The sequence below is a fragment of the Maniola hyperantus genome, chromosome 12, assembly GCF_902806685.2.
Source record: "Maniola hyperantus chromosome 12, iAphHyp1.2, whole genome shotgun sequence".
Taxonomy (NCBI): Eukaryota; Metazoa; Arthropoda; class Insecta; order Lepidoptera; family Nymphalidae; genus Maniola; species Maniola hyperantus.
In genome coordinates this window covers 93,285-108,137 of record NC_048547.1, presented here as the reverse complement: position 1 = coordinate 108,137, position 14,853 = coordinate 93,285, and the positions used below count along the sequence as shown (strand labels likewise).

Here is a 14,853-nt window from a genome sequence, read left to right as displayed (position 1 = left end):
TAAAAATAAAACAAAATAATTAAATAAAACCATAATATCATTTGTTTATTGTTAAGTCATTAACAAAACGGTTCTTATAATATATCCTTAGGTTCCGCAAACATTCAAAAATGAATTGGCTTCATGATCAAACTAAATGAGAGCGGCCACACTCGGGTTGCGTCTGGCAACACCGATTGGTGAGATTTAGAATTTTTCTGGAGTCAACATGTGAAGACGAATTTTTTCGTTCCAGGAAAATCTCACTCTTTTTCGCCCATGGCTTCGCCTGGGAAAATACAATAGTTATAAATTTAGTCATCCTAACGTATTTCAATGTTTCATCAATTATGGTGAGTGAAAAATCAAGTAATGTGGATTCGACAAAATGGCGGTTTGGTTAGAGAAAATCCTAATTTCATGATTTCCCTTTCAGTTCCAGTTATTTTATCTTCCCAAATAAATGAGGATAATGGGTTGTGGGTGGACTCCTGAAAACCATTGGTGGCCAGGAGTTCAATAGGTGAGTTGTGTTTGATCGGGAAAATTCCACGTGTCGAAATTTTCACACAGCACAAATTATAATCTTGTTTTTCTTTGTTACAGGGTTTTCCGTTTGCGTTTCCGTTTGCGTTTCCGTTTTTAGTTTTCGGTTTTCGTATTTATTTCTTTTGCACATTCACGTTGGCAACTTAATTTCTATGGATAAGACTTGGTGAAAATCTTTGTAATGAAACATTTCGGTTGTGAAGAATCAAATAAATTGAGTTTTGGATCTTGGCCGATGCCGTCCAGCTACCTTGCAGTCTTCGCACCTACAAGTAAGCAAATGTTTGTATCCTGGAACAGTTTAGTGAACCTTCTTAGTGTATGTGTACAGTAAGAACCCTGTCTTTACTACTGAGCTTTTATTTTGAAACAATTTTATGAATTTTACTGTGTCATTGTCTATTCCATGCCAATGGCATCTTAAATTTAAAACATAGATTTTATGTACTATCTACCAAAGGCATTCTAATGTATCTAAATTAAGTCTTGGCATTAAGCTAGAATAACTAAGCATTATTAGCCATCACTATGTATTAAGCGACCCCGGTAAAAGTTACATTAAAAACAATTTTGCCTAACATCTAGCAAATTTCATTTATAACACCTCATATGCATTACAAGGGAGTCGACGGCTAGCTTCTATTCTTTACTAGGTAGATAGATCAAGTAAAGTAAATTAAAATTATTTTTTTTCCTCTAATCTTTGTAAGGTGGTAGATTATTCCGTATCCGGGTATATTTCCATTCCGCCCAATTTACCACCCTTACACGTGTCATTAAAAGTATATTTAATATTTAATGATTCCTTTTGGTACGGTCGAAATTGGATTATTTTTGTTTTATTATAATTTATTTCTAATTTATGGTCATTCATCCAGTCAGTAATGTCACTTAATAGTCTAGTAATTTTTTCATTAAAATTATAATTTTTGGATAAAGGAAATAATAAAGAGATGTCATCCGCAAATAATACACAATATTCGTCAAACGTTTTCGGCAAGTCGTTTATATAAATTAAAAACAAAATACACCCAAGGACACTTCCTTGGGGTATTGAGTTAGTCATGGTTGTCATGTCAGATCTGATGTAGCTTACTAGTCCTGTTTTTTGGTCACAATTTTCAACGTCAACGTACTGTTCGCGGTTTTCTAAATACGATTTAAACCATTCGTGTGGTGTACCTCGTATACCTATGCCGTATAGTTTATTCAATAATATGTCATATTGGACTTTGTCATACGCCTTTGACATGTCCAACATTATCCCTATTGCATATTTTTTGTCATTTAGGGTGTTATATACTTCTTGAATATATTTATAAACGGCTAATGTCGTACTCCGATCTTTTCGAAAGCCGTATTGGCTTTCGTCAAAAATTTTAAACTTTTCACAAAACGAGTTTAGTTGTCGACACATAGCGGTTTCAAAGACTTTTGACGCTGCAGGGAGTAAGGCTATAGGACGATAATTGCTTGGGTCCGTTTTTTCCCCCTTTTTTTTATAAACTGGCCTTATAATGCATTTTTTAAGGAGGTCTGGGAATACGCCATCTGTAAAAGATTGGTTAACAAGTAGGTATAGTGGTAGTGTCAGCTCTTTTGCACATTTTCTTAATAACGAGGGTGGCACTTCGTCAATTCCGCAGCTGTTTTTATTTTTTAGCGAGCGTATGATATCGTACATTTCACGCGGCTCCACTAGGCGCAGGAACATACTATTCGCCACCGGATTGTGAACTGGACGGCCCGCGGTCGAGTGATAAGTCGGGTGGCCGCTGCATGCGCCCCCTCCGACTGAAGCAAAGTAGGTATTGAATGCATTCGCTATCTGCTTTGGATTCGACGTAAGTTTATTGTGGATCTTTAATGTGATGTTTGATCGGGGTTTTATTTTATTTTTATTTGTACTATCTCTTACTATTTGCCACATTGATTTTGTGATGTTTTTTGACCGCGCCATTTTCCTAATATTATCGATCTTTTTGGATTGTATAACTGCTTGTTTGAGTAATTTGGTGTATTTTTTATAGTCCTCTTTAAGGATTTTATTTTTAAAATGTACAACGAGAATATTTAGCAATCTTTTATTTTTACACGAAACTTTTATACCTTTAGTTAAGTAAGTTTTCCTTTTCATATTTATCTTAATTTTTTTGATAGGTATACACCGGTTTAGAAGATCTGTGATAATTGTATTAAATAATTTGTAGTTTTCATTTATTGTTTTTGTAATTGGCAATATTTTATTCCAATCAATTTTAAGTAACTCTGATTTAAAGTAGTTTATGTTATTGTCGTTGTAGATTCTTTTCCTTATAATTTCTTTATTTGTTTCTTTATTTTGTAGCCCTTCTTTTTGATAGATTGTTCCCTTATGATCTGAAAACCCGTAGTCGTGTACATAAATTTTGTTTTCATCTTCGAAGTTTGTAAATATAAGGTCTAAGCAGGTTGAGGTAGTTTTTGTGACACGGGTTGGTTCGTTAATATGTTGGAGGAAGTTATATTCTAACATAAGGTTAATTAAAGTGTTGGATTTATTTGAATTTTCCATGATATTTATGTTAAAATCGCCGCCAAGTATGATTTTCTTTTTAGTATATTTAATAGCAGTTAATTCTAGTATTTTTCTTAATTGCGTTAACATAATATCGGTCTCTCTACCATTACAATACATACATATGTATTGTAATGGTAGAGAGGTCTCGTCCTCATTATATTTTGCTAGAGGAATACAGAAGTTAGGCTGCTGAGAGGCTTCGGATCACGATGCGCTGCGGGATCCCGCGCCTCGCGACCACTGTGCCACGACCACCTCTGCGACGTAGTAGCAACCGTCGCCGCACGCGACACGCGACACGCGACACGCGACACGCGACACGCGACACGCGACATCGGTGTGCACATTGTACATGGCTCGTCACTGCGGCTCCTTCATCTCCCTCAGGCCTCGGCCGTAATGACACGCTGTGCCACTACTGCAGCTTCAGATACATCGTTTACATTTTTTTATTACACGTATAAACATAAAAGTATTTAAAAATTACGTTATATAATAAAGCAGAACTCCGCCAAGTAGATTGTAGCAATTCAAAGCAGTTGTTCATTTTCATTCTATCCTTGATACATTTAGAAAAAATGCTAATAAATAAAAACGTTGCGACGACGACACGGGCACGCCGAAACCCTCTGTCTGACATTTCATAGAATAGAATTAAATATGTTTATTTAAATAAACTTTTACAAGTGTATAGAATTACTAAATGTCTGGTCGGAGAAAATATACGAAGAATATTGTAGAAGGTTTTTGTTTTTATGTTACCCATGTACACTTCCGTAGGTAGGTACTTGTTTAACTTAATTCAGCTTACTGATTTATGTTAAAGCAATTACTTGTGCCTATTTATCTCCATCGCAATCAGTCAAGGTTAAACATTTCCACTCGCCAGTTATTGCCCTCGCGTCACCGCAAGTGGCGCCACTGTCGTGTGACGGTCTCCCCCCGCCCCGCGCCGCCCCGCTCGCCCCCTCAGTAGATATTCACAATGGAGCCTTTGAAGCCGCACTTAATTGACAACCCTCGACGGCCATCCGATGCCTGCCATGTTTGAGCAGATTACCGCCAATATTGATTTGAGGACCTTTTATGCCCCATGCCCAGTGTGCCCTGCCCCATTGCCCCTCCGCTGCCATTGCGATCTAGATCGTCCTACATATTATAATATGAGAACGTGCTTTGTTTCGAGAATCGTTCGAAGTTTGAATTACTTACAAATTACAATTACAATGATACGAAAAGAAATTTGTATTATGAAATAATTTTCGACCGCATTATATTACCCTTTTCCCATTTAACTAAGCGACGAGCACAATACTGTAGACCTAGCCTTAGCATAATACTGTAGACCTAGCCTTAGCATAATACTGTAGACCTAGCCTTAGCATAATACTGTAGACCTAGCCTTAGCACAATACTGCAGACCTAGCCTTAGCATAATACTGTAAACCTAGCCTTAGCATAATACTGTGAACCTAGCCTTAGCTTAGACACGGCGACGCCGCGTCAAACCTAGCCTTAGCTTAGACACGGCGACGCCGCGTCAAACCTAGCCTTACCTTAGACACGGCGACGCCGCGTCAAACCTAGCCTTAGCTTAGACACGGCGACGCCGCGTCAAACCTAGCCTTAGCTTAGACACGGCGACGCCGCGTCAAACCTAGCCTTAGCTTAGACACGGCGACGCCGCGTCAAACCTAGCCTTAGCTTAGACACGGCGACGCCGCGTCAAACCTAGCCTTAGCTTAGACACGGCGACGCCGCGTCAAACCTAGCCTTAGCTTAGACACGGCGACGCCGCGTCAAACCTAGCCTTAGCTTAGACACGGCGACGCCGCGTCAAACCTAGCCTTACCTTAGACACGGCGACGCCGCGTCAAACCTAGCCTTAGCTTAGACACGGCGACGCCGCGTCAAACCTAGCCTTACCTTAGACACGGCGACGCCGCGTCAAACCTAGCCTTAGCTTAGACACGGCGACGCCGCGTCAAACCTAGCCTTAGCTTAGACACGGCGACGCCGCGTCAAACCTAGCCTTAGCTTAGACACGGCGACGCCGCGTCAAACCTAGCCTTAGCTTAGACACGGCGACGCCGCGTCAAACCTAGCCTTAGCTTAGACACGGCGACGCCGCGTCAAACCTAGCCTTAGCTTAGACACGGCGACGCCGCGTCAAACCTAGCCTTAGCTTAGACACGGCGACGCCGCGTCAAACCTAGCCTTAGCTTAGACACGGCGACGCCGCGTCAAACCTAGCCTTAGCTTAGACACGGCGACGCCGCGTCAAACCTAGCCTTACCTTAGACACGGCGACGCCGCGTCAAACCTAGCCTTAGCTTAGACACGGCGACGCCGCGTCAAACCTAGCCTTACCTTAGACACGGCGACGCCGCGTCAAACCTAGCCTTAGCTTAGACACGGCGACGCCGCGTCAAACCTAGCCTTACCTTAGACACGGCGACGCCGCGTCAAACCTAGCCTTAGCTTAGACACGGCGACGCCGCGTCAAACCTAGCCTTACCTTAGACACGGCGACGCCGCGTCAAACCTAGCCTTACCTTAGACACGGCGACGCCGCGTCAAACCTAGCCTTAGCTTAGACACGGCGACGCCGCGTCTAACCTAGCCTTAGCTTAGACACGGCGACGCCGCGTCAAACCTAGCCTTAGCTTAGACACGGCGACGCCGCGTCTAACCTAGCCTTAGCTTAGACACGGCGACGCCGCGTCTAACCTAGCCTTAGCTTAGACACGGCGACGCCGCGTCAAACCTAGCCTTAGCTTAGACACGGCGACGCCGCGTCAAACCTAGCCTTAGCTTAGACACGGCGACGCCGCGTCTAACCTAGCCTTAGCTTAGACACGGCGACGCCGCGTCTAACCTAGCCTTAGCTTAGACACGGCGACGCCGCGTCTAACCTAGCCTTAGCTTAGACACGGCGACGCCGCGTCTAACCTAGCCTTAGCTTAGACACGGCGACGCCGCGTCAAACCTAGCCTTAGCTTAGACACGGCGACGCCGCGTCTAACCTAGCCTTAGCTTGGACACGGCGACGCCGCGTCAAACCTAGCCTTAGCTTAGACACGGCGACGCCGCGTCTAACCTAGCCTTAGCTTAGACACGGCGACGCCGCGTCAAACCTAGCCTTAGCTTAGACACGGCGACGCCGCGTCTAACCTAGCCTTAGCTTAGACACGGCGACGCCGCGTCTAACCTAGCCTTAGCTTAGACACGGCGACGCCGCGTCTAACCTAGCCTTAGCTTAGACACGGCGACGCCGCGTCAAACCTAGCCTTAGCTTAGACACGGCGACGCCGCGTCTAACCTAGCCTTAGCTTAGACACGGCGACGCCGCGTCTAACCTAGCCTTAGCTTAGACACGGCGACGCCGCGTCTAACCTAGCCTTAGCTTAGACACTCCTTTTATAATTGTACAGATAGTATTAATTAGATTTAAAAACTATAGCAGAAGATGTAAGAAAATTCCTAATATAAATTCACGACAGTGCTAATGCCTAGTAGAGCCGGTACTCCGTACTAAGTAGAGTAATAACTACAAAGTTCTCGCGGCGAGTGCTCGGCGTCCTTTGACCCGACGAGCGAGCGCGGTCGCAGTTCAAAATCATAAGAGATCTGGTGAGCCATGAATATTCACGACGCGCTCCGCCACCTAACTAGCGCCCCCCGAGGGGACACCGGCCACTGACTCGCAGAGCACTGAGGACTTGGGAGGTCTAGGGGTAACTTGTGTGGACTTCAGCTCACTAAGTTTCTTGCCGGCTTTCTTAGTAGAACCTGCTTGCTGAACCTGTGGGACAATCCTCACATAAACCATACGAACCATATTAAGACGTTGACCTACATGAAAGTTGACAACAATATCTTTGAAGTCTGAGTCAGATCCAGCACGCTGAATGACATCCGCCGAGCTCATTTCAAATTGGGTGCTTCTGGTACTGCCGCTTTATTTAGTAAAATTGTTTTTTTTAGTTAACCTTCAATGGGTTGGAGTTTGAAAGCAAAAAGAAATGGCACTTAGCAAAGTTGCAGTGCGGCGTTAGCATCGCCAACTAAACCACTGCGCGAGCAGCTCCGCCGGCTACTTACTATCTGCTCACTCTTTCAGAATATAATATCAACAACTTTCAAGATCAATTGCGAGTATAGTTTTATTTATCATCATAGTAGAAGTTCTTCGGCAAAAAATATTAAGTAGATAGTGACTATTAAGTAGACTTATAACATCAACAAAGGTATCATCACACCCTGGGACCCTGAGATACAGGTTTTGCAAACTTACTTCAGGGTCCCTGGCACAATTTTAAAAAGACCTTTTAAAACAAATAAATCATTTTATTTCAAATCATCACAAATTCCGAATCACTCGCAGTTCTAGACTTTAGGTTTAACATAAAAGGATTACGCATCGAATACTGGTACCTACACAATTATCGCCTGACAGCAAAGTGACAGCAAAGTGAGAGCAAAGTGATCGAAACCTATAAAGAAGACCTTTTGCCGCTGGAGCCGACTTCCTCTGCGGCGAGTTGTAAGAAAGTGCGGCCACCATCCACAAAGACGAAGCCATTTGCTTATTAGCCGCGAGCTGCGGCGGTCAGCCACAAAGACGAGTTGCAAACAATGTTGTACTGTACCTACCCACCTACTCGCCACTAGCGGGCGGGGAGCACAAAGGCGCCGCCCTGAGGACGCGCCACAAGTGGGCTCTGCAGTTCACCTTGCGATGCTTGTGCTCGGTAACTTTACTCACCCACCTAAGTTGATACGATAGTTCACGTGGTCTTAACTGTTAACTAAGCTTATTACTGGTAAGAGTATTATTGATTATTTAAATTACTTAAAAACTTTGATAGCATGTTATAAGTGTATTAATTACAGGAGATAAGTACCTACTAGAACGTGTAGGACGTGTTTGCCGCTGGGCGCTGGGCGCTGGGCCCTCGGCGGTGGGCGCTGGGCGCTGGGCGCTGGGCGCTGGGCGCTGGGCGCTGGGCGCTGGGCGCTGGGTGCTGGGCGCTGGGCGCTGAGCGGTGGGCGTTGGGCGGTGGGGTAACTAGCCACGGCTGAAATTTCCGGCCAAAGAAAGAAAAGAACTCTTGCATTTCATTATTTTGGACCCGTTACTTATCTTTCAAATTCCTGAGACACAATATACCTGGGTAAGTAAATGTCGACAACTGAGTTAATGGTCGTGAGGAAAGTTGACTTCCGCGCTGCCACAATGTATCTTAAATAATTTTCAACCGATAAACTAAAATAAAGCCTGTTATTCACGAGACAAACCCCGTCAGGCCGTCACAAACGGCAGGAACATATTCGCTCCAGTTTTATTGCTTTGTGCAGTTCGCAGAGAGCTTTAGCCATTAAAACTACGTTTGACGTTTGTATTTTTTTATCTGTATTCGAGCTTTTCGACTCGTTTTCTTGTCCTGTATCCTGTATCCTGTATCAAAAGCTTGTGAATGAGCAAAACATTACTTCCGAGCGCTGCGACGGAGGACGATTTTAACATTCTCTCTGTCTTTGCTCGACGCCGCGAAAAGAAGTTCGTTTTAAACTTTCATATTCCTGAACCTAAGCTACGTTTTATGTTTACGATCACGACCGTCTTTGTAACTATGTAATTGATTTATTGACCGGCAATACTAATCTCATCGAATTGATCACTTGCCAGCAGAGTTGACGGCAGCCAAGCGCTGGTCGTAAATGGAAAAAAAGATTTTTGTTAACTCAAAAAATCATGCCAGCATTAATGATTATAAAATTGATAAAATTACTTGCAGCGGCACTCAAATTTATGTGAGAGCTATATAGCTCTGTCTCGTTTTAATTAAACTTAAGTAACGATTAAGCGACTCTGAGTGCGGCAGTTAGTGTTTGTTGAGACAAAATTAGCAACTAACCACGCGCGCGTAGCACTGCTACACATGTAGCACCGCTACACACGTAGCAACTTTGTAGCAGATGTAGAGCTGTAGGCTGTAGTACTAGTAGCTATAGCAAGCAATGCTCGCTGTTATGCGTAGAATGTAGATACTATTTTAACTTTTTACTGTATGCAGAACTTTATTGATGTAAAAGATTTAACTATTTATAAGTATAATATATGAAAGGGTAGAATGACTGACTAACATATACATAACATACGTCTCAAACCGCTCGATCTAAGCACTTGAGATAGTACATATAGGAAGATTTTATAACATAGACACTCACTAAGAAAGCTTTTTAAGAAATTCTAACGAAATATTTTTGTTCAGATGAGTAATACAAATACAAAGTAAATAATATATAGTTTTGCTTCAATCATAGATTTACATACAAATTAATGCATCGCAAAAAAGAGGCATTAAATTGTCGAATATTTTAAACTTTATATTATAAATGTCACAGTTAACGACGGCTGCTCGTCGCGCCGCGTGTGCCGCCGCGTGTGCCGCCGCGTGTGCCGCCGCGTGTGCCGCCGACTGTACCGCCATACTAGTGCTTTATGGGCAAGTACAACCCGGAAACTTTGCACTTTTTCCTACTCATCAAACAAAGCTTAGGTATAGTACGCGACAGGTCGAAGTGGCACACACCCGCACAGCCCTCGCGCTGACTCGGTGCGGGATAGTGGGTGACGTGCGGATGTGCGGGACGTCCCCCCGCCTCATACCCCCCAACTATAGGTTAGCTCGTTTCCATCTCATTATTGAGCAAGTCCTGCACGCTACACTACGACATTGAGGCGAGATTGCAGTTAAGGGTAACTTGTATCTGAATAAAATGAAATAAATTGAGGCTAGGCCCGGGCAGCTCAGGTACAGCTGCAAGCTACCGGGACGCGGCGGCGCGCAGACTACCTGCCTAGTGCCTAGTCGCAGCACAACTCATTAACTTTTCATTTCCTCGCCGTTGTTTGCGCCGCACTACGCAAGTACAAATAAAGCTACTACTGTGGGAACTTTTTACGTTTCCAAATTTTCGCTAAGTACTCTAGTAGCTTAAAAAACTACTAGAGTCAACTACATCATAATATTGTAATTGTTGCAAATGTCAATGTTAGAAACTACTTAATTAAGTGTTCATTGTAACGAGATGAATATTAAAGAAGCTTTAATTTTATACAAATTGGTTAAAAACATTAAAACATTTTTTTCAGTCCGAGGTTTTTTCATATTATTACTAGATGATGCCCGCGACTTGGTCCACGTGGACTAAAGTTTTTTAGAAATCCCGCGGGAACCCTTTGATTTTCCGGGATGAAAATTAGCCTATGTTCGTTCCCGGGATGTAAGATAGCTCTGTACCAAATTTAAAACCAGTTGAACTGTTGGGCCGTGAAAAGCTAACAGACAGACAGACAAGATATGGATGTCAAAATGGACTGAAGTAATCGTTTTTGTACAAGATCAAAATATTGAAGATATACTACTTAGATAGTTGCATTACAAAAAAAATTCAGAAAGAAATAAAAACCGACTTCAATAACCACAAACACTGAAAAGTAAAAAATAATTTAATTTATTACCTAATATATTACGTATACAAGAGTTATTGTAGTTCTATAGTAACATTTTTTGGAGCCGGTGCCAATTAGCCGCACAAACCGTTTATCTACTCTTCATTTATTGTTTTATGACTCCACATTGGCACCTCATTGGTGAAGGCGCATCACGTCGGGTTTGGAGTTGTTTCGTGATTTAAAGACTTGAATTACATGGAGATTTGTTTAATTTGCATTAAGTTTGCAACAATTTATAACGAGAATTACATATTATTTCATTTAGCTTCCAACCACTTCCAACAGAGAGAAAAACAAAGAACCGTCAAACGTCAATGTTCGTCACAGAGCGGCGACTGTCTCGCGTCACGTCGCCACAGAGTAAAATGAGCATAGATGGTTTGTGTGCGCGCACAATTGGCACCGACTCCAAAAAATGTTACTAAAAATAGAACTACAATAACTCTTGTACACATAATGGGGCGCTAGAAAGGAAATTAGAACACGCTATCTCGAATAAAATATTCCCAAAAGCACATTATAACATGTAATAAATTTGAAATATCTTGAATGGCTTGTAGCTTGGGAGGGCGGAGGGGGGAGGGGGCTCTCACTGTGAGACCGTCTCGCTTCCTTTCCCTGGCTATTCGATACGAATCATGCAATGTAGGTACCTATTTAGATTAATTAATACTTAGTAATCTCGAGGCGCCAGGGTGGCCTTGAGGTTAGAGAATACAACTAAGGATCAAGGATAGTTGACTCTTCGCCAGGCAATTTAGAGTTTTGTGTGAAAACTTGCACTAAACATTCACGTATCACGTTATTTGCACATCAAATATACTTGTGTACCGTTTATGGTTTTGAACTATGTGTTTCCGGTTTCCGGTTTCCGCCGACACTGAAGCAACAGCGCCACTGCTGCTGCTGCTGCTGCTGCTGCTGCTGCTAGTACATATAGATAGATACCTAAGCTTTGATCGGCAAAACGTGTCCGACAAATGAACGCTCACTCACATTAGTTGTAGGTTTACTTTACGATATACCACGAATGTATTCTTGGTCCATGCGATATACCTACCATTGTGACATGAACGTCTTAGCGTGCTGCAGTGTGATTTAACAACACAATTCATCTAAATATATAAAATTCAAAGTCCTGACTGACTGACTGACATATATATCAACGCACAGCCTAAACCGCTGGTCCTAGAGACATGAAATTTGGAGGGTGTGTTCTTTGTAAAGAGTAGGTATCCACTAAGAACGGATTTTTTGAAATTCCATCCCTAAGTGGGTTAAATAGGCGATGAAAGTTTGTATGGAAGTCCGTCATTTTTCAAGTTATTTGCATGAAAATTGGTTTGTGGGTTTTCGGTCACAATTGAAAAAATACGTGTTTTAGGATTTTAGGAAATTCAATCCCCACCTTGATTTATAAATTCCACCCGAGCGAAGCCGGGCGGGTCAGCTAGTACAGTAATATGAAGTAAATTAATATAATATCAGTACTACCCGTGCGCCACAAGTTGAGACTCGCCTGGAATGCAACCCTCCGCCCTCCGCCCGCTTGCCCTGTAACTTCCCTCAAGCTCCCGTGTTGTACTGTATTGTACAACGCCATTTTTTTAACATCTTAGTCTCGTACTTGCTTACGTCACGCAACGACGACGCGCTCCGATTTTTGTCTACAGTACAACCACGCGTCTGTGGCGTCACCGCCCCCAGGTCTCAACTTATGGCGCACGAGTAGTACCTACCTACCATCCTACTGTCATTTAATGGTTAGTTTGTTTGTCCTCGGATCACGCCGCAACGGAGCAACGGATCGGCGTAATCTTTTGCATCGATAAAATATTATACCTACGTAGATATATAGTTGAAAGGCTGGCGAGTGGCATATATGGCTGTTATTCCGGAAAATCAAACAATTCCCACGGGATTTTACAAAACCTAAAGCGACGCGGACGATGAAACCACGAGGCAACCCTCAGGAGCTGATTCAAGAAACCTAACACGCTGAGAACATCATTACTCGGAGCGGAATAGCAACTCGTAGCGTCGTCATAATGCCGCCATTACGGGATGCTAATTTCCTGCCCTAGAGCCGGTGCTTATCGCGGCGCAGGAGGGCACGCAGCGGAGCGGAGCGGCGCGACACGGAGCGGAGCGGCGCGACACGGAGCGGAGCGATCGGTGACGCGATATTATCCGCCAAATGAGTTTCAAATTGTAACAACAGTCGAGGGCTTGCATCGCGAGTTATCACTGGCTTAGCTACTTACGTCTACCTACTGCTGTGGTAATCGGTCAAATGCGAGTCTGACTCGCACGAAGGGTTCCGCACCATCGTACAACAAATACCTACTTCATACTTTTTATTTCTTTATTTTTATGGCTGCCATTTCTAAATTTTTATTATTTGTTGTTATAGTGACAATAGAAATACATATTCTGTGAAAATTTCAAGTTTCAACTCTACCTATTACGGTTCACGAGATACATCCCGCTGACGGATGGACGGACGGAGGCTCAGTAGCTCAGCTCAATAGCTATAGGGTCCCGTTGGCACCCTTCCGGTACGGAACCATAAGAAGGATCTCAAGTGGACGCTATTTCCATTCTTTTTACTATTGATCTTCGAATCGAAAGAATTCATTCTTTCAAAATCGATATCGATTTGGGCTATAGTTAGGTCAGGTAGGTCAAAACGCCAGCCACAGATAATGTGCCAGGTACGAATACAAACAAAGTTGCACTTCTTTCGCATGTTAGCTATGTAGTGGCGTTGGTGTATCTACGACAGACGACTACACTACACTACACTACACTACACACCAAACATATTTTTGGCAACAGTCATTGGTTAAAAAAAATATGTATATCTATATAGCTATACTATACTAAGTTGAAATAACAATTATTTATTAAGTTATCATTGCTGATTGCTGATTGCTGATTGCTGCAGGCTACAGGTATACGGGCTCGAAGGGTTAAGGGTTAACCTTTAGCTTATTATTATGTCATGAGACAATAATTAGAAATCATGTATATTAGTGTCATTGCTATTATTTTTTAAGGTGTTATTCAGTTTGTTTGAATATATTTAGTAGGCAAGTGTAGGGTACTCACCCGGGCCGGCCTGGCCGCGGCGTGCGCGGCGTGCGCGGCGTGCAGCGCGCGCGCGGGCAGCGTGGCGGACGCGCTGCGCGGCGCCGGCGTGCGACAGCGCCGCGCGCCCGACTCTGCGCACACACACACACACAAGCTATACTCTTCTCTGGCAACTGGAGAGGTTGCATTGATCTGGGCTCATTCCGCTTCTAAATAAACATATTAGTGTGAAATGATCACGAATGAGAAGTAGCGACGAGCAGGTTGTGATGCATTGGATTGGACGGGCCGTCCGCGTCGCGCTGATGCATTGGATTGGACGGGCCGTCCGCGTCGCGCTGATGCATTGGATTGGACGGGCCGTCCGCGTCGCGCTGATGCATTGGATTGGACGGGCCGTCCGCGTCGCGCTGATGCATTGGATTGGACGGGCCGTCCGCGTCGCGCTGATGCATTGGATTGGACGGGCCGTCCGCGTCGCGCTGATGCATTGGATTGGACGGGCCGTCCGCGTCGCGCTGATGCATTGGATTGGACGGGCCGTCCGCGTCGCGCTGATGCATTGGATTGGACGGGCCGTCCGCGTCGCGCTGATGCATTGGATTGGACGGGCCGTCCGCGTCGCGCTGATGCATTGGATTGGACGGGCCGTCCGCGTCGCGCTGATGCATTGGATTGGACGGGCCGTCCGCGTCGCGCTGATGCATTGGATTGGACGGGCCGTCCGCGTCGCGCTGATGCATTGGATTGGACGGGCCGTCCGCGTCGCGCTGATGCATTGGATTGGACGGGCCGTCCGCGTCGCGCTGATGCATTGGATTGGACGGGCCGTCCGCGTCGCGCTGATGCATTGGATTGGACGGGCCGTCCGCATCGCGCTGATGCATTGGATTGGACGGGCCGTCCGCGTCGCGCTGATGCATTGGATTGGACGGGCCGTCCGCGTCGCGCTGATGCATTGGATTGGACGGGCCGTCCGCATCGCGCTGGACGGCTCATCGGTGACGCATCTTAGTTTGTCTATCTATCTGTATTCTGCAGGATATATTTTGGAGAATGTACCCGAGAACTTTTTTCCTAGCCTAGCTTCTCCATCACCTTTCTTTTCTCGTACTGCAGTCTGCAAGGCATCGCAAGATCTGCACCC

At 44.4% G+C, this 14,853-nt stretch overlaps 1 protein-coding gene across 1 annotated transcript; it reads right to left on the bottom strand.

Moving 5' to 3' along the window:
• Positions 1 to 11,447: 11,447 nt before the first annotated feature.
• On the bottom strand, positions 11,448 to 14,665 carry LOC138403129 (KH domain-containing protein 3-like). The gene is made up of 3 exons (XM_069502368.1): positions 13,996 to 14,665; positions 13,725 to 13,837; positions 11,448 to 11,540 (listed from the first exon to the last, which is right to left on the bottom strand). Exons 1-3 carry the CDS (start codon positions 14,663 to 14,665, stop codon positions 11,448 to 11,450), a joined length of 876 nt encoding a protein of 291 aa, XP_069358469.1.
• Between the last annotated feature and the right edge of the window lie 188 nt (positions 14,666 to 14,853).